Raw genomic sequence first — 24,475 nt, forward strand, 5'->3', positions numbered from 1 at the left:
ACCTCCAGGTCCTTTCCCACCAGGCAGCTTTCCAGCCACTCTGCCCCCAGCCTGTAGCGTTGCCTGGGGTTGCTGTGACCCAAGTGCAGGACCTGGCAGTTGGCCTTGTTGAACCTCACACCACTGGCCTTGGCCCATTGGTCCAGCCCATCCAGATCCCTCTGCAGAGCGCAAATCAACACTCCCACCTGACTTAATGTTGGCCATGAACTTACTGAGAGTAAACCTTGATCCCCTCATCCAGATCATGTAAAGAGGCATCTTCCTGGTGCTAGTATTGTTAATGGAAAGTATTCACACTTCTAATGATGCACTGCAAATGGAAAGGCACTGCAGAGATTTTAGATGAAATTGCACATTTGTGCAGCATAGCATAGCCCTGTCAGGATTTCCCCGGACTTGCATGTCTCTGTTACATGTGAAACCTGCGGGGATTGTGTTGGAGGATTTTGCTTCTGGTTTCTGTTCCACAGTATGAAGCGCAGAACAAATGGAATGTAGCTTTATTCGAGAGCTAAGTTTGAGGAGGGGAGTCATTCTTGTGCAGTGATTTATCAGAATTGTTGGCTTTTCAGTGCCAGTGGTCTCTGAGTTCTGGTTTTATCAAAGGCGCGGACAAAAGGATTTGAAGAGCCCCACTCAGAAGTAGAATAGTAGCAATAAAAAACCCTCAAAAATATGGAAGTGTAAAAACTGTGGAGGGTCTTTTATGGCTTTGGAGACGCTCCTTGTTCTGTGTACAAATTTTAGAAGTACTCCAAATAAAAAAGGCCAGCTGGCCTGGTTCTGAGAGGCAGAAAAATCAGATACAGGAGGCATGAAACACTGTCTTTGGTAATAAATGTGTATAGTTCATTCATGTCAACAAAACGTCAGCAAGAACTGAATGGGGGCACTGTATAATTTAGTGGAAGGAGGTGATCCGTGATTGCACAAAGCTTTCATTACAGCTGAAGAAGCAAAACAGAATTGCATTGTAAATGGTAATAATTGGTAAAACTGATAATTGGACCTAGTATGCAGCTAATAAACAGTGCAGTGAAAGTTGTTACCATGGCTGAAAGGCTGGTAAATGCCACCATATTAATTTTACAGGTAAGTAACCAAAATACAGATACACCAAGAGAAAGATGCAAAAACTAGGCCTGCCTGAAATACCTCCTAGGAGTGTTATTTCATATGTGCCTGTTGTCCATGCTTCTCGTCTCCATACTGATATCCCTTGAGAGCTCATCACTATGCTTTAAGCCACATCCTTTCGTTGTCCACAGTATAGTTAGACATCATCGTGGGAAGAGCAGAGGACCTTACAGAGGACTGGTGCAGGGCAGGGCTACAGGGATATAAGCAAAAATCAGAGCTGCAGGCATGGTGGGATCTATGTGTTTAATTTTTCCACTTGTTTAACATGTAAATGTATATTCACCACATGGTTACTCTTTCTAAGGTTGTGGCAGTTTTTTGCTGTGTCGGGTTCAGCCATGTAGCTGATGTAGCATGTCTGAAAGAGCTTGGCTATGAAACAATACCAACAAGCACCTTCCTTTTTCATGCTTGCAGACATTGCAAGACACTGGTTGACAGTGGAGTGAGGAAATTGTGGCTTAAGACCTCCTCTGAAAAGCACTCTCATCTTAGGGAAAGACAGGAGAGGCAAATGATGCCTGTGGAAAGAGCAGCCAGGTGGACCCTGCTCTGGAGGCACACTAGAGTGTGCAGCAAGTCACAAGCAGTACCCTTCTCCTCCTCTTCTGCTAGTGGTTTGGAATCTTGTTTGTAGGTAAACAGAAGCCAAATTTGGGTATGGAGGCTGGGCAAGGATTGAAGGCCTCACTGCTCACAGGTAGCATGTGGGTTTCTAAAATAACTTGTGTAGTGTTTTCCCTACTCAGCTTCTCTTAACTTTGTGGCTGTTTGCCCTTCCTTGAGGCATGTTCAAAAAGTGTCCTCTCACCTTCAGGACACTTGACTGGAGAGGGGTCATTCTGTTGCTAGAGGCTTTCTATTTCCAGGGAATTAAAAGAGACTTGGCACTCTGTTACAGGTTAAAAATAATAAGGGACTGTAAAGTTAGGTGATGTAAATCATTATCCCATCAGCTGATGCTGATTGAGGATTCAGAGCTTTGTGTTAACTTGCAGTTGGTTTTGTGTCTGCTGTTTTGTACTCTGCGGTGTGTGCCTTGGGATTTGAGTGGTTATGAGTCCGCTTGAGTTTCCAACAAACGTCCAGCCATATTTTCCTTTCAGCTCCCTCCTCTTCCTGTTTACTGCTCTCTGTCCAGGCTTTAGGAGAAGCAGTAGGTCATCAGAAGGTGAAAAGTAATCGTTTTCATGGAGCCTCCTGTTTTCATAATTGCTTGGTTTTTTTTCTTTTCCAGAGGGACGGATGCTCATTCAGGACATCCCTTCCATCCCCAGCAGAGGGCACTTGGAGAGCACGTCTGAGTTGGTTGTGGACTCCACCTACTACAGCAGTTTTTACCAGCCATCCCTGTATCCTTGCTATAACAACCTGTACAACTATTCCCAGTACCAAATGGCGGTGGCCAATGAGCCTTCCTCAAGTGAGACAGGGGGTACGATTGTAGGGTCAGCCATGAAAAACAGCCTTCGAAGCCTCCCAGCAACGTACATGCCAAGCCAGTCAGGAAAACAGTGGCAGGTAATGATATTACAGAGATGTTACGTGGAAGAGTGAGGGGGACAGTAAGCTGTTTATTGGTCATAACTCTGACTTCTGCATTGCTGCTTTCATGTCAGTGCAAAACCAGAACCAGATTCTAGGGTGGGATTAGGACCCATTTTAGGCAAGTTAGCCTAAATGGGTAGTTAAGACGCAGCACAACAAAAGAGTGACATAGGTGGGCTATGGCAGTGGTATAGGTAGATTGTAACAAGCACAAAGGGCACTCACTGTACGTTTGGAATTACGTCGTAGTAGATTATGGACTATTTTACAGGAAGAGAGTCCAACCGAATTGTCTAACATAACATCCTTGGAGCTTCAGCTGTCATTTCTGAGAGGCTTTGCTCTTCAGAAACATGTTCTTTTCCATCTTTCAAATCCAAGGTGCCGAAGTGAAGCAGGAGACCATGCTGGTGGTACAGTGGGTGGGTGGCTGTCAGTTGAATGTGGCAAGACATTGCTAATTATGTGTTCTGGCAGTGACAGCTCCAGGGCTTGTGATTTTTACTTCAGTAGCTCAAGTTACAGGGAGTGCCTGAGGGGTTCAGAGCCCTGTGTACTTCATTAGTTGGGATATAAAGCTAACCAAGCCCTCTCACTCTATGACTTAATAATTGTAGCCTCCAACTCAGTACCAATCAGAAACTGGAAAATGGGGTAATCTGTCAGTGTGGAAGATTCTTGACAAAGTAAGTGGAGCCATATCAATGACTCTGAGACTGTTTGGGTTTGGGCTGCAGTGGTGCTTTTCTGACAAGATTAAATTGGTGAGGCTATACCCTCTGAGTCTGGGTGTGCCTTGTCTCTTGTTTAAGGACAGGAGAGGGCAGGCCCCTTCTGTAGAGCATCAAGAGAGGGCAGGCTGCTTCTGCAAAGGCTGTGTTGTGAAACCACTCAACAATGAAAGATGAAATGTCCACAGAAATCTCCTTTTGTAAAGGAACAGATGGGTCATCCCTTTTGCTGTCAGAGAGTTTCTCTAGCAGTTCTGGCACAGGGACCAACTCTGAAAGGGCATTGTAACTTCTGATACCAAGGAGCTGAAACTAACACCAATGTGATTACAATTACTATAACTTTTAGCACTATTCCATGTCCCTTTTTTTTTGCCATGAGGACAGCTCTATGGGATAAAGAGCTGTCTCTCTTCCTTCTACTGGGTGACCCCACATTAGGAGAGCCTTCTTTTCTCAGGGTTTTGATAGGCTTCACCATAGTCACCTTCAAATACATATAGATAGACCTTTCCAGTTCATAGCATCCTCTCTAGCTGATGAATTTGTTCACCTGACCAGGGGGAGAGCAAGCTGTAGGATTTTGCACATGGTAATTAAGTGAGGTGGTAGTTCTTTTTTAACTTTTTCATTTTGGTTGATTGGGTTAACCTGGTATATCACAGAGTATTTCAGATAGGAGTTTACTTCTTAAGCCTTTGCAGTACCTAGCTTGCAGATACTTGGAGACACCATCACAACACCATTGAAGGGCAGCAACATTTGCCTTATGAAAATAATGTTCTTACTGGCTGCTAGTCCCACACTTAACCTAGTGCACAGCGTTAGAGGAAGAGCTACATGAGGGTATGCTGAATCATGTTAAACCTTGGAATGAAGATGTGATGTCCTCATGTTTTTATCATTTGTGTAAGAAGTCTTGGCTTAGAGAGTCTGTGTCTCACTTGTGAGTTGTCTGTTTCTTGTGGGACCTTTGATGCCTCTTAAAGAAATAAAAACAATAGAGTGGTTTCCATTAATCTTTTTCTTGGGGCCCTGCAGAATCTCTTAACTAATTTCTGCTTAAGTGCCCCTCAAATTAGTGAGATACTGAAGAGGTAAGTAAGGATAAATGAGAGAGTTGTTGTCAAAAAGGACTGTTTCCTTTCCCCCAGCAGGCTCAAAGCTTTGGATGTCCGTTACCTCCTTGTGGGACGTATGCCGTGATTCCATTCACCTCCATGTAAATTTAATCTACCTTACCTGAGATTCCAGTTTCTCCAGACGAAGCCTTTTGGGATCCCTCAGTGCTGCTTTAGTGAGATGTCTGTGCAGAGAGACTAAAGGTGGTGATTTCTGCCTGTGGAAGTGACATCTCCCCAGCTTCTAAACAACCTAAAACCGGGACCCACCTTTTCTGTGCAGCAGGGCAGAGCACAGTTCAGGGTCATTGTTACGTATGTTACAAGCTGTTTCTCAGACACTGGTCTGCAAGTAGGATTGTTATTGCTGGAATAGTTATGAATCTCAGGGTTTGCATACTCTTATGACAGCATAACGTTGCACAAGCAATCATAAAAAGTTTTAGTGAGGGCTAGGCTAGAAAACGTTTGATGGCAGTGGGTGCAGTGGTGCCAAGGTTGTAAAACACTGTGTGGCTCTGAAGATGGTTTATTGTAAGAGGAACAAGCTCTCAGCTGCTGCACATGGTTCAGCATGGATTTTGTGCATGATGGTTACCATCAAGGGAAGATCAGAGAAATGGAGAGGGATGAATAATGAATTAGTTTTTCTGTCATGCGCAGTAAGGATTTACAGGAGAGTTTCATTCAAAGCATGATCCTTAAAGAGGAATCAGACCTTGTTTACGCCTTCAGGAGGTTTTGTTGGCAAACCTGTGCATAGCTGTTACCTACACCGGGAATTTTGCTGGACTGCCTGTACTGACTGGGCTTATTTTTTACATGCACAGGCTTTCTCAACAGTCTCCAGTAACAGTGAGTTTTCTTATCTGACTGGTATTGTATAACTGTTTTGGCCAAAGTTTTTGATTTTTATTTCTTGACCAAAAATCATAGCTGGACAGTGCCTGCTGTAATGAAATTAGGACAGCTTGCTAAGGTGTGAGCTCACAGGAAGGTTTCTTTGTTGGTAGAAGTCACTGATGTGCTCACTGGAAGGTATCCTAGTTTAAGATGTGTAGACAAGATGCCTGGCTTTTCCAAACTCACTTGGTGGACGCTTACTCATCCTGAAATAACTGTAACCATCCAGGGAGAGTTGCATACTTAAAGTAAGATAACTTCTGGATGCAGATAAGGCCTTGAGCAGCCCAGCTATCTGCTGTTTCAGAATTTAGGGAGCAAGGGAGAATAGCCAGGGAGGAAACATGTGACTCTGTGTGGGATGAGATGAGGATTAATGCATCATTGAGCCTTGGCAAATAAACTGAATCACTGAATCTTTAATGTAGATTAATGTCAGATTTCATTAGTCTTTGTTCTTTGTAGAGGCTTGTATGCTTGACTGGATTCATAGAGGTGCAAATATTTTATGTATTTTTGTGTAGGTTTTGTTCATTTATATACACATATACCAGAAGCTGTATCCATCATGATGTGATAAGCATAATGAAGATGATTGTTTTGGTCGAGACCTCTTCCATCATTTATATTCTGCTGCTTTTGCCAGCTCTAAGGCAGATAATCAGATATGTCTGATGTTGCACCTGAGGAAAACAAGCTTGAGTTGGTGAGGAAACATAGCAGATCTGGTGGTTACTGTACATCTGCTTTGATTTCAGTTCTATGTGAGCATCTGGACTCTCCCTTGAAAGTCGCACAGTTCTTTGTCACAGCAGGAATTTGCGTTCATTCAGTCCAATTAACAGCAAAATGAGTTTGCTGACATTAGTACTGCAAGTCCATGTGCGCTGCTGTACTTGAAAGTTGGTGCTTGTGAAACTGGTTGTGGTGTAACTGCTTAGAGGCAGCAATTGGAAATAATGGGGTGACTGCAGTCAGTCTTTTCTGCCACAGCAAAAGTAAAACTTGGATGGATGCGTCCACATCTAATCAGATTTGATTTCCTAAATTGGCAGTGAAACTGCTAGTGTGTGACCCACAGCATAAGGATCATCTGGACTCATTGTAAGTAAGCATCGTCCCCAAAATGTGTTTTAAAACATCTGGTTCTTACAAGCAGGCCATTAAAAATCAGCAAGATGCAGAATGTGGTCCCATGCTGTTTCTTTGTTACTCTGATAACTCCAGGGATCCTACTTCAGAAAAAGGTTAAGGCTGGTGTGGAAATTTTGGACAAATTTCAGAATTTCGTGTAGTTCATGTAATTTCTTTCCCCTCCTCCCGTGCCTTTTTTTTTTTTTTTTTTTTTAAATTTCTAATGCAGCTTGGCAAACCAGTATTCTCACTTCTAGAACCTCAACTTTTTTGTTCTTTCTTTATACTGGTTTAGTGCTAAAACCTAAAATAAATATCAGTGAGAGTCAGAGTGAGAAATTTTAACTCATGTTCTGATGTGGGAATTACAATTTGGAAGTGAAATATTTAGCATTGCTAAGGTAGGAAACTTAGAGGTACCAAACTTAACGAAGTGTCCTTTACTAAATCCAGAAAAGTGTTGCTGTGATAGGACAGCCAGCAGTTTGAAAAATAGCTGCTTGCTAATAAAAAAGAATGGGTCTTCTCAACTTCTACAACCTGCTTTTAGTTTCTGGCCCAGTTTTTCTTAAAAAACCTGTCCCTCTTACAGAAATGTGCAGTCTAACTCTCCAAAAGTCAGTGGAAAATGTGTGTGTAAATATATACACATTGTGCAAGTCACCCAAGACAATCCAAATTTTATGTGTAAGCAGTGTATTATATACTGTATTCATAACATACCCTTCACTCTACAGATTTATGCTAAAAGTATCGTAATGTTTTTGACAGCTCATGTGTGACATGAATGCAATCCGTATTTCTTGGAGGAGCTAATCTAAGCGGTTTATTTTCCGATACTGCTGATAGAGCTATATCTCTAGGTGTCACTGCAGTTGAGATTCTGATGGTAACATATTGTTTATGGGTCACTGCCTTTGTCTAAAAGAATAGGTTGGAACAGAATAGCAAAGGTTAATTAAGTTTGTCTATCAAGGAGGGACAGATATAGATGTCTTTTGTATTTTCTGTGCTAGAATCAAAGTAAGTCCAGGCAGGGTATCGTAGACTCATTTTTCCCTTGTGCTGGACAATATGCTTAGCTGGTTTTAGGAATGAAACAAAGCCACCTTGGGCAGCACGAGTAAAATAGTAGTTGTGAGGGGTTAGCACATGGGCAGTAGCATTGCAAGGTGGGAGAGTAGCAACAACCGTGGTTTACAGCTGCAGAAACTGAAACAGGGAAGCGTTAAATAACTTGCCACAGTCATACAGCCAGGTGTATACAGAGGTGACAGAGTGGAGCTTCCTGATGTCTGGATTTCCATTCCTGATGTCTGGATTTCCACTGCCCAGTGGATGCCTTCTTGCCCATGCCAAAATCTGACCTGTGAATCCTGTGTTTGCAAGCATCAACACATAAATGCAGTGTTATGCACCCTAAAGTTGGCTTTAAGATCAAGGCAGAAGGAAGAGGCTGTGTTAAAACTTCTAACAGAGTTTCTCTGGTCTTTCCATAATTACTAGTTTTTGTTTGGGGCAGCTGTTGGTGAGTCATGGGTGAGACAGAAGGATGGAAATCCTGTGTAAAGTGATTTGGCCAGAATCATGTGGCACACTAGTGGCAGAGCTGAAGGATTGCGCTTTGATCTCCTCTGTTGCTTTGAAATTTTTGCAGCCCTTGTCACCCAGAGGTAGCATCCATGACCTTCTCTTGCTTGTTGTCCGTCTTGGAAATAGTCAGGATCAACTGCAGAATGTGCAGATACTGCCAAAGTAACACTGGCTTGCTCTCAAGGAGATTGTGTCTGGCAGCTTCTGCAAATGAAAGAATTACCCAGGTGATGGTTTGCCTAAATGAATCATCTGGGAAGGGCAGGGCCATTTGCTAGTCTATTGAGATAACTGAGTCCCCACTTGTGCCTGCTTTGACTCTTTTCTGTCTCTCATCTGGCCACCTCCTCTCCTCCTCTCTTTCTCTGTGAAGAAGATATGTAGAGGTTATGCGGATGCTGCCAGGAGCTTGGAAAGAGGAGCCGGGCTTTACATGCTTTTCCACTAGGTGTTGAGAAAGCTTTTTTGCAGGAATGGGCTGATGTGAGAGAATTTTACTTTGGCTTCCCGTTGGACATAGCTGTAGGGCTGCACTGACTGTTTTGTTCAGTAATGAACAAGTATTGTTTCCAGCTTTTTCTGTCTCTGGGCAAACTGTAGCTGCCTCTCAGTTGCTCATATTGACTTTACAGGGCACAGGAAAGGAATTTCCACTGTATGCATGGTCTTCTAATCAGGTCATATTTATTTGTTCATGAATTTTAAGCTTCCCACTGTTGCTTGCAGTACATCTTTTAAAATGCTACTCTGTGTGTGCTGTGTAATACAATTTAGAGGAACCTGCAAATGTTGAACAGGCCAAATGTGCTGCTCCAGTGATGCGTGTCTCCGACTGTAGTCAGTGAGGCATTTGATGAATCCTGCAGCTGGGGCAGGGCACAAGCAGTGTGTGGCTGGGAAGGGGAGCAACTTAGGAGCTCAGCTTGCCTACCTAAAATGTACATCATTCTTATAGCACATAGCCTGTGGTGATACAAATGAGAGTGATTTGTGGGACTGTCCCAACCCATACTTGCCTTGGCTTTGCTGTGGGGCTGGAAGGAGCAGGGAAGGCAGAAGGAGACACCAGAAGGCCAGGCGTTCTCCCCCTGGGATCCCTGCATGATCCCAGCATTCCCCCTAGACAAGACCCAGGGCAGGATCCCAAACCTGACTGCAGCTCTTGGACGGCTGAACTGCCCCTCGTTGGAAATAATCTGAGTATACCGGTGCCTCCTCAGGGCTGTTTTTATCTCCCTTTTCGGCACCCAGAAACATACAGGGAATTAATACAGGGCTGCAGAGCTGCAGGAATTAATACAGAGCAAGTGTCCCTTCTCATGAGGTAGTGGTCTCCTACCCATTTTTAATGCAGCACTAAGGTCAAGAATTTTTACAACTGGTTGTTTTTTTATTGTTACTGTAAAATAGGATTGCTAAGCACTATAAAAAGGAAACCTTATGGTTCTGTTTTACTGTGATATGTATTCTAAACTGTTTAATAAAACAAAGCCAAAAGCTTTTAGATTTTCTTCAGCGGTTAATATACAGCATATTCTTTGCAGAGCCAAGCCTCTGGCTGTTGGTCGAACTGTGGTTCATAGACTTGGTGTGGGTAATAAGATTATAAAACATGTCTCTTGCTAGCCAGCTACCACACACTAATAATAATAGTAGTAATAATTCATTGCATCTAGACGGTTTAGGTGAGTTGTTTCTTAGAGAAAGGCAGAAAACCTCTAAAAAATGCTTTGAAAGGAGGCGAGTCACTGCACCTGCTTTACAGGGAAGGGAAATGTGAATGATCAGTTTGGTGCCAGGGAATGATCCTTCCATTTAGTTACAGCTGAAATAATTTTGTCTGCTGCAGGCAACCTTTTCTCTGTTGTACGTGTGCAGACATGCCCTTGAACAAGGGAGAGGTGGAGACATAAGGTCTGTGGGTGCTGCCCACAGCCTTGCCCACCAAGGGAAGGAAAACACACAAAAAACTGTGTATACAATACAGCAGGCAGGCAGAGAGGAGTTGGTTAACTTTTTTTCTCCGGTACTTTGAGAGCTGTTGGTTTTTGTAGATGTGCAGGTTCAAAATGCCCTTTGGACTGTGCTTTTGGGCAGTCTGTGTTGCTAATTCATAATTTCAGGGCAGAGTCGGCCTGAGTTTTGTTGAGGAAGTCTGCTTCCAAAGTGAAGAGTGCGTTTTGTTGGAAGAGGAGAGTGGATACCAGTGCTTTTTTTGAGTTCAGGCTTCTTCAGCATGACATGTTAATTTTTTTAACAGCAATTTACTATTTATTACAGATGAAACTTCAGTGCATGTTGAACTTTTTCTGCATGCAGAGGTAGAAAAATAAAAAATTTAAGTATTGCTTTTATTTGTAGTAAAAGAACTCTTAACTTTCACAAACTAAAAGCAAGTTCTACTGATTCCTCAGTACACGTGTAAGTATGTGAGACTGTGCAGCTGTGAGAAAACAGGCAGAGATGCACTTTGCTTTGTGTGAACAGCCACCATTCTGTCTCTCTCTTTCCCTCCCTCTCTCTCTCTCTCTTTCCCTCTCTCTATCTCTCTCTGTCTCTCAGTACTTAATCTCACTGCAAACCTGCCTCCGTAAAGAAAGCTGACTGTTGCCATCTGCCTCAGAGAGTACCAGCCGCATTTTTTGTGACTTGAGCCATGTTACTTCCAGCCTAGCTGGAACTATTAAGGGGATCCCTGGAAAACAAGGGATAACTGCATTCTGGTTCTGGGAGGTGCTGGTGGCTCCTACTGCCAGGACCAGCCCCTGGAGGTTTGCTGGCATGGGGTGGCCATCTGGGACAGTAGGCTCACACCCGGCCTCTGCTGCTCCGTGTCTGAGCTTTGCAGCCTGGGAAGGGCTGAGGAGCAGGGCTGCAGGCACAGCTGGCTGGGACCTGAGGGAGCTGTAGTGAGCAGGCAGAGCTCCTCCAGCCAAGGTGAGAGGTGGCTGAAAAGGCCTGACAAGCATGTCTGCTTACAAAGACATTGTGTAGTAGTGTAGTTGGATGTGCATTATTGTTGGCACTGATACCATTTCACCTGGTACAAAACTGCAATATTTTATCTCTGCCAAGAAGCTATCTATCTTACAATTATTCACTGCCCGGCATACTTAGGGAGACCAGCGCTTTGCCTTTCCTGTTGAAAATGTTAATGTTATAAAGTCTTTGGCTGCCTTTTTTGGAGTACCAAGGCCATGTTGCATGGAGGGCTTTGCAACAAATTGGTAGTTTTTCCATAAAACACAAAAAAGCATTACTGTTCATCTCAATCAGTTTGGATAATTTCAGGATATTAGAGTAGGATAAACTTTGATTTGTGAGTGTTACCAATTTGCTGCAGTGTGCAGGAGGGAGAAGGGGTTGTCTAGTGGACGCAGCAGACCAGGTGGCTGGTGCCCAGCTGTGGCTCCGTTACTGTCTTCCTGTGTAGTCTATCCACAGCTTGCTTTCTCTGGATAACTCAGGAAAATATTTTTCCCATCTGCCAGTGTTGTAACAAAAATAGTGTGTTTGTCTGTGTTGTCACTGCTCAGATGCCGTGGAGCATGTCCTGTGTGAGACAGTCAGTAGAACTGTCCTCCTTAGCCACCCTGTAGGTCTCTGGCAGAACAGTTACCACCAGACTGAGGTGGTGTAGTCTCTGGGGAGGTGTAGGAGCTAGATGAACACTTCACCTCTGACACTGGCTAGGTGCATGCACTTGAAGGGGACTGGAACACTTGTTGTCTGTGCTGTGAGCAGGGGACCTGAGAGGAAGCTGCTTGTGGGGAAGGGTAGGTGCTTGTGTACAGCTTCATTTGTGGTAAGGTAAAACAGCCATAGTTACGCTGCTGCTGATAGGTCACATCCCATACCATGCCAGCTCCCCTGTAGCTGATTGGTGTGGCACATTGTTAGCCCACCAAAGCAAAAACCTAAGGCCAGCATGTCAGGATTTTACTTACCACTGTGACCTCCTTCAAAGTCATGTGCGTGTACCCCCACAGTGGGGTGCCCCTGTGCTGCTGGGGCTTGGCTTTCACAGGTTGCTGTTGTGTTTCTCTCTCTCCAACAGGTGAAGGGCATGGAGAGACACCACACTGTCAGCTCCCAGTATCGCATGTGTTCCTACTACCCACCTGCTTCCTACTTGGGGCAGGGAGTTGGCGCTCCCATGTGCCTCCCCCAAATCCTGACCTCTGAGGACATCCCCTCCTCCTCGGAGTCAAAAGCAAGAGGTAAGTGCATCCACAGGGGTGCCTGTAATACTACAGGTTCAAGGTACAAGCTCATTGAAGGGGTTTTACTTCAAAAGTGTACAAGGCTCCAAAAGTCTACTTGCTGGATCTATTAGAAGGAGCCTTTAAAGCTCTGCAGCAGGTGAGTTCGAAAGGATGCCAAGACTGAAAACCAAGACACTGCTGACAGCTCAACAATAAACGCAATATTGATTACAAAAAGTGGCCAAGTAAATGGGAGCCTGAGAGACAGGAAAGGAGAGGAGTGAACAAAGCCCTCAGTGAAACCCCCACTCATGCAGGTCTGTTTTGTGAGGTTGTCTCACCGACCCCAGGATAACCAGAATTCCCCATAGCAGAGGCTGCATCCTCGGAGGGTCAGCAGGCTCACAAAGATCACAGGCGTACCCGCAAAAGGCAATGTTGTCCTTCATGTGAAGCTTGAGAACCCCGAGCATGAGCCACCTGCATTTTTTATCCAATTAGCTGGAGATGTCTCCCTGGGCCGGTGTGGCAGCACCGCCCAGCCAGAGGCCTTCGGTCCCTCCCCCGTTATGTGAGTGCACCCCTTCAGTGCTGAGTGAGAACTTTGGGATTCCCCTCACACTTGTGCTGTTTCACTCAAGGGGTCTTATCTGTTTGGGTCTGGGGGCTTTACTTCATCCTCTCCTCTTCAGTTTCTCCTTCAGACGTCCTCTACAGACAACCAGCCAATCACAGAACAGCAACTAAAACAGTTTGTACAAGAAACTGTCTCTCCAAGGACAAAGCTCCAGTTTATCAGTGAACATGGCAAACAAAGAACCAAACTTCTGCAGGTGGCTGGGCCAAAAACAGGCCTAAAAATATCAACAATCCCTGATACAAACCCTTAGAGAGTGTACAGGAGAAGACACTAAACATGCTTCTCAGGAGGTCAAATAACACACTTTTACTGGCAAATTTTAGAAAATAAGGGAACTTAGCAATTCTTTAAAGGGCAACATTCAACAAAAAAAAAGCATTCCACAAAGCACTGACTTAGCACATGCTAACCCATGTAACTTAGCAAAATCCAATCCATCCAGCTGTGAGTAAGTACCCAAATCCCAGTAAAGGAGATTAAGAAGAAGTAAAGAGAGAGAAAGAATTATAGCTACCACTCCAGATCCAGCTACCTAGAGTCCAGAAGATGGCAGGGCCGCAACCACACAATGGCCACACAGTGTTGGTTCTGTCTTCTCTGGCCCACTGTGGCCACCCCTCTCCCCAGGTGGGACATCCAGTGTACCAGTCAAGCTGGGGCTGGGTTAGGGGCTCTGGACTGTGGTGTGGAGGAGTGCTCTGGTGTGCAAGTGACTGACAGCTGCTCTGGGGCTGCCCAGGAAGGCCCAGAGGGGCTGGGGTGTGGAACAGGGCATCACCTCACCTTCGTGGCATTCAGCCTGTCCCTTCCCCTACAGAGATACACTTGGGTTGGTCCGAGCCAATAATTAATACAGCAGTCCAATGCCTCACAATGCTTGGGACTGCCTTGCCTTGGGCAGGCACCCAGGAAATGCAGGTTCTGGGAAGGACGCATAGCATCAGAAAGTAGGCATTTAAAAGATGGTGGCTGTTTTCTGGAAGGCCTGTAGTGTGGTGACTAAGTAAGGCTGTTAGTGTACAGTAGTGCAAGCTTATACTTCAGAAGTCTCATGGTTCAGGAGTCCAGTTAGTTGCACATCTGCACCTCTGTATGTCTATAAGTTGTACATAGACTCACTTGAAGTGGTGTCTTTGGTGTTTACCACCTGGCTTTCTCACAGGAGCAAATAATTATCTTCATCCCAGCCACAGAATTAGCTTTCCTCTCTTCTCAGAAATGCTGTGATTTTTTGCACACATCGCCCACTGAGCCTTTGTGTCCTTTTCTGTCTGAACCACATATGAGAGCTGTTTCTGCGTCTCAACCAGATAATGAAAGCCCTTTGTGGACTTGCTTCTATTTTTTTTCAAACTTAATCACACTGCATTAGTTAATTTCAAAGTACTACAGATAAATCTTTTTTTCAGTATTGTGTTTCAGGCTTTCCTGAGGATTGCAAGGCTCTGCTAAGGAATCTACAGTAATTTCCTGGAAAGTGCTGGTGAATTTACCCTGTGGTTTTGACAGTGTTTCTCTTACTTCCTTGTTCTCTTACTCCAGTAGCAGGCAGAGTGCACACACAGGTGTTAACATGTCTTTGCTGGAGTAAACCAGCTTAGTCAGGCTCATTTCAGCTTCCAGTATAGTCAGCTGTGGGGAATCCTATGTCACCCCAGAAACAGAGATGGATTCTGCCCTTGCATGTCTTGATGGCATCAAAGTACATTGTGTGCTGATGTCCAATAAAAGTTATACTCTTGTAGGTCTGATGTGCCAGGCCATCAGCTCCACACAGCTCAATAGATCTGACTGTCCCTTTCCTCTACCTGGCTGGAGGCAAGGCTATTTTAGTTCTGGTCACTTGTTGCTCACTTCTTGTAAATATGACCAGGAAGTCCCTTTAAGAGGATCAGAAGTAACATCAGCGCTTTTATTCTGTTAGACGACTTGCTCACTGGAAACTGGAGCAGCATTTATGCTTGAAGAATTCCCTGTGGTGGTGATTCTTCATCTCAACTCATGTACCCATCTGCTAGGACAGAGGTGGGTTTTCCATCCCTCTTCCTCTTGTCCTCTCTGTGGTCATGCAGATAAAAACACAGGTTACCTCGTGGTATGTACCCCCTCTCTCTCAGGGAGCAGGGTGCTTGTTCCCAATAGCAGAAACTGTGGTCCACACCGTGAGGCATGGGACATTTCCTCTCTAATTTGCTAATTAATAATCTTTCAAATCTGTCCACAATCTTGGACAGTCTTTACACAACCGAGGTGCAGGTTGGTAGGGAGGAGAAAAGATCACCATATTACCAGAGTTAGATAGTCACTGGAGCACTACTTGTTCTTCTTTCATTGATGTCATTGCCAGTGATGTCAGTGAGTTGGCATATGATGATGATGTGCTCCATACAAACTTGCACCACATGGATTGTGGACACTGGACCTCATCTGGATCTACAGGGGACTGCTCATTATTTGAATCCATATAGATTAACTCCAGCACAGCTGATTCTCTCAGGTACTGGATACCTTTCTCCATGGTCTTCCACCTACTTGGGTGCACTGTTAGACCATTCTTAAGTGAATAGATTCCTCCCTGCTTGACAGCAGTCACTTCCAGAGGCTGAGAGACTCTTGTCCTCTTCCTAATCCCTTTGTCCATGCCCACATCTTAGAACAGGGATCCCAGTTTCTTGGCTTCACTACTACCTAGTGTCATATCGTGAGCTGCGATATCCCAGCATCGGAGCAGCCAGGTCAACAGGGCCTCACCTGACTGGCAGCTGAAATATTTTTGCATATTTTGCAGCTCACCCAGAGATAGGGAGCCAGTGATTATCTGTAGCCCTGCCTCTTCCTCCTGTTACAAGGGCCCTACTTCTTATCTTGGACTTCTTATTCTGTATAGGAGCAGCTGCTGCTGGCATAAGTCGTTCCTCTGGCTCACCAGCAGTTTGAGTAGACTTGGTACCTGTTGGTCTTCTTTCCTCCTCCTCCCCCTGAGGGTGCTGTCTAGTGACCATAAATAGGGCCAGGACCCAGCACACTGCAATAAATTGCTTCTCTCTGGAGTTGCCCCAGCATTTCCTTGCAAATATTCTGTCACTTTAAGAGGGTCCTGTTGTTGTTCAGAACTTCCAGACCATTGGAGCAGAGAATTTCCCCCAAAATTGACCTGTTTTCTCTCACATTCCATGCCACTCATGACTCATTGACTCTCGGGGCAGATCTCTGAATGACCTTCCTAGAAATCTCTTTCTTGACTCTAAATAGTGTGTGGACTGCACTGAGGAGACCTGGCAGACTTAGCAACAAAACCATACTTTCCTTAACATCCAAAGGAAATTAAAAACTCTCAAAAGCTGTTGCAACAAGGCTGAAGGGGGAAAAGGGGTGAAAGGCTGGGGAAAATCATCCTCCCCTCTTCCCCTCACAGGCTGGGTACCACTGTTATGAATTGCCAGAAGAAGCACCCAAGGCCAGGGCAGGAGAGCAACTTTGAATACAATCCCAAATGACCTTCATTGCCCTTAGTGTTACCATACCAAAACTGATATCGCACAGTCCATTGACAGAACAATCCTGATTCCTCTCCCTGCTCTGAAAAAGATCCCTGGAAGAAGCTCATAGGGGAATATGTACAGGGTTAGGTATCACACCCACATGAACAAACAGAATAACATTGTGACCAGTGGCTCTGTACCTAATACACAAATGCCTAGATGAAATTTGTTTCCGTCTCGCTCTGGGCAGATCTGTTGTTATCTCAGCCCTTCGTGCCCCACACTGGGGACAGTTAAGGCTGGCTGGTATTCTCCAGGTTAGAACTCCTGGTAAAACTACAGCTGCTGCTTCCCCTCCCACACTCCTCCAGTTGGAGGCACAAAAGGCAAAGATCATGTGTTGAGATAAGAACACTGAGCAATGAGATAAGAAAACAGTAACAGCAACAATACTAATAACAGAAGTTCTCAGAGAGTGATTTACATGGGACAATGAAAAACAATGGCAGACAGACCCTAAGCCTACCGCACTTTCCCCCTACCACAAAGGAACACTGTTTGTCCTTGGGTGAGAGTGAGAGTGTCCCTCTCCTGCTCCCTAAATGTGATGTCAGAGGGTATTTAATAATATTAGGGTCTTGGCCACACCCACTCCTGCTTACCAGGGCTAGAACAGGACAATAAGCTTTTCACAGTTCTTTCTCTGTAGCATTTGGTGGATTTGGCACGTTTAATTTTGTATGGTCTGCAGGAAGTATTTTTTTTTTTCACTCTACTTTACACCTGCCACGTTTTTGGTTTTTTTCATGGTCACACCACTGGCAGCAGCATCCATCTTCATTTGATTCTCTGGTGCTTTTCTACATTTAAACTAGTCTTCTCCTCTTCTTGGGGAAGGACGTATCTTGTGTAGGTTCTGTAATAGTTTTCAGTCATGGTCTTTCTGGGGCTGAAGTCTTGGTGTCTGTTTTGTTTGTGTTGTGAAAAATACAATGTTTGTGTCATGACAAGACCTTAAGGATTCAGATGAGATTTTGGAAGGTGAAGTGTATATGAAGTCAAACCTGGTGGCTTGAGTAAGTCAGCACTGAGCCCTTGATTTCAGTAACTCCAGAATTACTTATGCTGAGGAGGTGGCTGTTCTTTCATAGTGGCTGTTTTCTGAAAGTCTTCCATCTAACTGTGACATATCAGATAGATGAAGAAACAACACACAGTGTGATGAAATCTTAGATTTTTCCTCCTTCTCCAGTAGTTTTAAATGGCTTAGAGAAATCAGTGATCCTTGGTTCATTTTCCTTCTCTTTTCTTCAACTTTATTTTATTCTCTCTTCTCTAACCACCATTGAACAGTGACGTCTTCCTTTCTGCCCATTGGTTGGAGAAGCAGTTGGTTTTATGCTCAACTGCAGTTGACACTTTTTCTCTCATCCATCACTACTAACTCACTAAGAAGTCTTACCAGTTGAGTGTTCTTAGAAATAGACAAAAGACCTTACACCCTTTGTTCCCAAATGCAGTTCAGTAATTTTTCATCACTCTAGAAAAAAGTTGTACGCAATGTGCCACTGATTTTTAAACTGCATAAATACTGTATTTTCAATAATCCCTGACTACTTGTCCAGACACTATTCCACACACAGATATTGTTCCCTAAGTTACACCATCAATCAGAAACCGACAAGCAGTGAGATGTAATTTACTGAAATCAAACAGCATTTTCCAGACTCTGAAGAAGTGTTTTTCCATAGCAGGGAGCTGGTGGGTGAGAAAGGCACCAGTGTTTTTGAAAGAAACTTGAACCTGTGAGCATGATCATAACCATTTAACAGGCTTCTTAGAAGCATCTTCCTTTTCCTTATGTATGTTCTTGGAGGAGATGACTGCTTATACTTTGTCCATCTACAGACAAAATAATATACTCAGGCTGTTAGTCTTTGATATATGCTCCCATGACATTTTTTCTTCTGGTGCTTTTCACAGTCCTCAGAGAGTTTGAGGGTTTTTGCCTCCATATTAATAGTTATCTGTATGAGTGCTGAATCAGCCAGCAGGCTGTGTGAGCAGTGGATCCTATGTATTAGAGTGGATCATTCTCCCAAAATGGTGATTGCCTATGCTGCAAGTGCTGTCTCATACAAAAGACACATTCTTAAGTTTCTTTGTTGATTGTTGGGCTGAGCTTTCTGTCCAATGCCTGACTCCTTTGTTATGAAGCCTAGTGACATGTTTCTGCAGGGTTAGAGGAAAACTCTAGTGCATATTTTAAACAAATAAATCATATTTAACTCTTTCCTTTTGTATGTTTGAAATGGTATCCATGCTTAGAGACTTTATTTCTTTCTAAAAAGACATGTTGATGGATTTTAGATCCGGTAGGGAACATTTTAGTATCATCTGATCTAACTTGCTATGTAATGTATACTGTAAAACTTCACCTAAACTCCTGCTGCAAGCCTATGACTACTGTTTTTAAGATCTCCATGAAGACTTAGGTATTGTTAATCCAGAAATTTTGCAGGAGGGTAACACTACTCACAGAAGAGCTGCAGGCCAAAATAAAAAACTGATTTTGCAGCCACATTTTCAAAACATCGGAAATGTATATCTTTAACAAAAACGGCTGTTAAATTACCAGGCGGAAATCTGCAATAATCTTACAACATATACAACCTGTTACCCACAATTCAACTGCAATTGAAACACAACAAAACAAACTGGCTTTGCAGTTCATGTCTTAGTATTTCAGTCAGAGCATTTCATTAATTTTGTTCTCCTAAGTTAACTGCCTGCTTAGACCAGTTATAATGAAAGGGAGAAGAGATGAATTACCAGATCACTGATTTTACACAGTTTTTATCAATGATGCAAAGATCTCAGGAACCTTCTGACTCCTGTATCAGGGGTCATAGCATGTTACAGTGTCTTGCATATAGTAATGAGCTGACATTTTCTGAATGGCAAAACACCATCAGTCAACCTCCTTGCAATATGAAGTGTTTCTAAGTAAAATGACTTTGCTTCCAACTAAGCACAGCTGCTGCCCTGTCAGCAGAAACTGGAAAAAAATGAGGAGAAAAAGTTGATAAACCAGTGACAAATGGCAAAAGAGTGTGTTCAGAGGACTTCCTTAGGTCACCTAGTTATAAGTTTTAGATAGCAGTTTCTAGATTGGAGGGGAATTTTGTACTCAGTAGTGCAAAACATTTCCCTCTTCTTTTTTGTGCAAGCACAATGGGAGGAAAGTGTGTATGAGAAGTTCTTGCCAAACCTTGTGCATGCAAAGTATACTATAAAACATATATTTCTTTTGGAAGACAAGTTGAGAAGTGGAGAAATTAAAAGTGGGTCACAATAGGGTATTTCATCTCCAAAAGCCAAGTGCCTTATTCCCATTGATTTCTGTGGGACAGTTGATTTTGTTCATTTGTTCATGGAGTTTTTTAGGATTGGCTCACTGCCCAGAGTTGGGTAGCACTTTCCACTGCTTTCCAGTCAGCCTTTCCAGCACTTATAGGTGCGAAATAACCTGCGCAAGGCCTTGGCTGGAGAGAGTAAGAAAGCACATACTTGGATCAGGAGTGGGTGCCTCGCTCTGGTCCTGTTTCCACTGGGTAAAAGTTCAGCATTTCCTTATCTGCATGAAAGTGTTTTCCAAGTTAGGGAGAGTGGCAGAAAAATTTAACATTCAAATAGAAGGATGCAAAGGATAAACATCATTGTATCTGCAGACACTTCAGAGTAGTTACCTTGTCTTAAAGGTAGCATGGAGTAAAGCCTATGTCATCATTATGTGAAATGTTGAGATAATTACTCCACATGTCTGTGGCCATGATGAGGGGGATGTCTTGCATTTAAAATTTTGCTCTAAGTGCTGGATGGATTTGAATTTTTATTTTCCTATTCAAGTGTCACAGTAGTTGGAAACACATGTAATGAAGTGCTAGAGCAGTACTGCGTTTGTAGCTTGAACATTAAGCAGGAGTATGAAAGTCCTCCCAAATACAAGTAAAAACTGATATTTTGATACAGAAAATGTCAGCAGTTTTGTGTAAATCAGCAAACACCATTTTATGAAGAACTTCTCTGGTAACGGGTTTTTTTGGTCAGCATAACGGCTTCCAACACTAAAACACTTTTTCATAATCCTTTCTAGAATTCAAATAACAGGTATCCCTAGTTTTACACTTGTGGTAATGGAAGTGACACAGGCTTTTCCTGGATTTACATTTAAAGAGTCACCCTTGCCTCTCTGCTTGGATGCTGTATAGACAACAGCACTGAGCTGTTGGAGAAGCCTGGCCAAACTGGAGCAGCTTTCTAAATTAGAGTCTCTTCCAGTGGTTTCACAAGAAAGGGCATGCTGGAAGCAGTCTCTATGCTTAAGATAAAGAGTTCCACTTTGACCAAAGCATTGCTGGAATGCAAGGAATGCCATGTACCCCAGAAACATGCATGAGAGATCAGATGTTTCTTTCTAACTAGGTTTCTGTGCATCAAAGTTATGCCTCTTTTTTGAGTTTTCCTGTTTATAGTATTTTTGCATGAAAATGTGCCCTTGAAATGCCATACCAGACAGGAGTAACACTTCACAGCCACAGGTGGCACCTTGCTATGGGATTAGAGAGGCCAAGTCCGGGTATGCAGAAAGTGTCTTGATACCATGTCCTTGAGCCTGAACTGCTTTCTGCAAGTATTCAGGTTACATAGAGGGTACTTCAACTAAGCAGGCTGGTTTGGTATGGCTAAGAGATTACCCTGAAGAACAGCAAAAAACCTTGTCTCTGTCTGCTCTTTATTTGCAGACAGCTGAGAAGGTGCACTGGCAGAGCAATAGTAATAAAGCACTTGGGAAGAGGGGAGCAGTTGTAGAAAATAGCCCCAATTCTCATCTATCAGCAGACTAGTCACTATCTGTGTAAGCTTAAGAGTAGCTGTTTCAGTCCCAGGCAGTCCAGGTGTTGTCAGGTATGAGAGAGAACACTTCTGCTCCTTCTCTGTCCATCTCTTTGTAAAGCATCACCAGAAATAACATCTTGATTTTGGAAAAGTTTTGGCAGCCAAGTCTCTGAGGAGGATAAAATCTTGCACCCAGAAGTTCAGCAGCAGTATTGAGGTTGTGTGTTCTGTATGTGTATCTGTCTGTACATATTTTCCTTATAAAGTGATCTCTGTTCAAGAATATGCTATCCTTCATGATAAAAAAGCAAGCAGTGTTTGCGGAAAACTCAGTATTCTTTCACTATCATTGTACATCAAACTTCTAGAAATAAATTTTGAAATAAGAAAGGAAGGGCTAATCATGTAAATCTGCAGATTTTGAACAGTTCGTTCAAGTGGGTCACTTGATCTTTTCACAACTGTTACCTTGGTTTGTGCATTTTCATTCTCATTGGTACAACTTATAGTGGTTCTCCAGTGGCTGTGCTGCATGTTGCTTCCCTTTGGCACTCATTACAAGGATGATGAGCAGATGGTGCACACTTCTGCAGGCCTTGGTTTACATTGCAGGTTGTGTACGTGCATTGCAATGTTTTATAGATCTCTTCAGGGAAATTACTTTTTAACATGTCATTTTCCATAAAAATTTGAATTTTGGGCTTAGCTGGCCAGACAGTTGTTGGGCATAGACATTTTTTTATCTTCTGGACTAAGGAAGTTGCTAACTGTGATTCATGACAGTATTAATCATACTTGATCATTTCATTAGCTGTAACAGCATCTGTCAAAATCAATTTGAGAATGTAAGGCATAGTCAATATAGGCTCTGGTAACTTATTTTTCCTTATATTAAAGCCTTTTCATAAATTATTGATCTGTATTCTAACTGAGGTTGGGCTAGTGATGATTTGAGCAATATTAACTTTATAAGTTCTGAAGGGAATTCGTGGAAACAAAGTAATGTAAGCATTTTTTTGCATGCTGATTCAGTTATTTTCCTGATTAAAAGGCTCATTTTAGTAATGTGTTTTCTAAATGCAATCTTTATGTTATGCTTGCTCAAAAGCACACAGAGCAACTTAGCAGAATTACAGGTTTGTTTCATGAGTTTTGCCAGTTCACAAGTTCTGCTGATTCATGCCAGGGTGGCTGAAAAGCCCTTACTGTTTCCTTTGGGGGAAGATTCTAGCCCTGCTGCACGAGCAGTAAAACAAAATGTATTTTTGATGGCTTTCCACCTGTTTTTGTAGAAATGCAGGTATTTTTATGGACTGAGGCCGTTGCATGGTCTAGGAAGAATTTTAAGCTCATGTGAAAATTGTGTGTGAATGCTTTCATCTGTCAACATCCTAGCAAGAGAGAGTGGAACACAGCAGATGCCAGTGGCACTCCATTCACCCTCACCAGCAGATAACATCCACCCAGAAGTATAGAGCAGTTGATAAGCAAAGAAAGAGGTTTTTTTCATGGGATGTATTTATCCATTTTTTAGTACTTTGTATGGATGAAAACATGCAGAGTTTTTAAAATTTAAGCCTGCATTTTGTTAAGAGTTTCAGGCTTCGAGTTGGTAAAACAAGGGTTTAAGGAAAATCCAGTCTATTCTGAAGAAACTCAAATCAGCGTTACAGTGGACCAGGGCAGTTGCAGATCCAAAGCAATATGTTTATACCTACTGCTAGAATCTCTACTTTCTTGAGTTTCCCCCATGAAAAGAAGTTTCTGGTGTCGCATCAATCCCAGTCTGAAAATGAGCGCTTTTGCCACACGCCCTTCGCCCCTGCTGGCCCTCTCAGGGGGTGCAGCAGGGAGCAGGCACTGGGAGAGCTGATACTGGATAGCACATTGCACAGCACTTACGACAGTGCTGGGTCCCACACTGGGCATCACTCTCTCTGTGCAAGCACCTACCAGGGTGCCATCCTGGAATACATAGTGGCTCTGTTAGCTTTCCCTGGACACCTTCCCTCTTTGCTTTACATTCTCTAACAGAGGGAGGTTTCTCCTCAGTCCCTCTTGCAAGTCAGAAGCCTTTTAGAGCCACATGTGAGAGACCAATGGTTTATACCCACTGCACCTCTGAACTTAACTTTCTGCATGTTTGAGCTTCTCTTTGTATAGTATGGGGGATGTTACTATAGCTGATGAGGCTGTGAGGGATTTGTCCTCACACTTCAAAGGATTTTGGGTACTTCACTGAAAAAATTCAAGGTGTCGGTAGACCAGCTTCCTTTACACTTGGTGTGGCTTTGACGCTCTGATTTTATTACCTCTGGATACAGAATTTTTCCCACTACAAGCAGAAATTGATAGAAATCATTTATCAGACTTTACCATAAAGTGATAAAACAGAAGACGACATCTTGTCAGGATGGTGGTGATAACTGTGCTTACCCAGGCATGATTTGTAATTGTAACAAACAGTGATATGGCTCACCTCTTGCTTTAATGTGCAGTTGCATCCTCATAATTTAGCTGGTTCAGAGAAGAGAGTACTCACTCCATATTCAGCAATAATTTTTTGCTGTGTAGAGCACCTTGCAGTTCATGCTAGCTTTGCGACTCAGGTGAGAATCTCCAGCTGAGCTAGTTCTTCTTCAGCTTCTGGTACTTGTAAAGTTTCTGCAGATTGTGAGAAACTCTAGCAAAAGAATCATCTGCTACTGCTCTCTAAAGAAAAGGGAGAAGTCATAGTTACTAGGGCTCTGTACTGGAGAGCCATGTAGACTGGCCTTGCCTCTTGCAGGGAGGTTGACGAGCTAAATTGTGACTCTTGGCAAGAGGTTGTTGCAGTCCATGATGCTGCTCCCATAGCAGAATGATCTCAGGGAAAACAAAGGTACATCTCTTCCCACTGCTGTGCTTGCATGCCATGAGTAATTTCCTTTCTTCTCCTTTCCTTTTCCCCTGTCTCAAGAGTAAAATTCTACCAGAAGAGAACAGAAGTAGCCTTCCTACAAGCAGTGGGCAAAGTTGCGAGGGATGTTGGAGCACTGTGTGTAACTGCACAGGATAACAGGGAATCATCATGTGG

General features: G+C 43.4%; 1 protein-coding gene across 1 annotated transcript in view; it reads left to right on the plus strand.

Moving 5' to 3' along the window:
- The window catches only part of DMRT1 (doublesex and mab-3 related transcription factor 1), a 63,703-nt gene that overhangs the window by 21,935 nt on the left and 17,293 nt on the right, over positions 1-24,475 (plus strand). The window contains exons 3-4 of the mRNA XM_050328528.1: positions 2,381-2,664; positions 12,231-12,393. Coding sequence (XP_050184485.1) covers positions 2,381-2,664; positions 12,231-12,393 — 447 coding nt within the window. The remainder of the gene's footprint in view (positions 1-2,380; positions 2,665-12,230; positions 12,394-24,475) is intronic.

This window comes from Myiozetetes cayanensis, unplaced genomic scaffold (assembly GCF_022539395.1).
Source record: "Myiozetetes cayanensis isolate MyiCay16 unplaced genomic scaffold, myiCay2020 scf4, whole genome shotgun sequence".
Taxonomy (NCBI): Eukaryota; Metazoa; Chordata; class Aves; order Passeriformes; family Tyrannidae; genus Myiozetetes; species Myiozetetes cayanensis.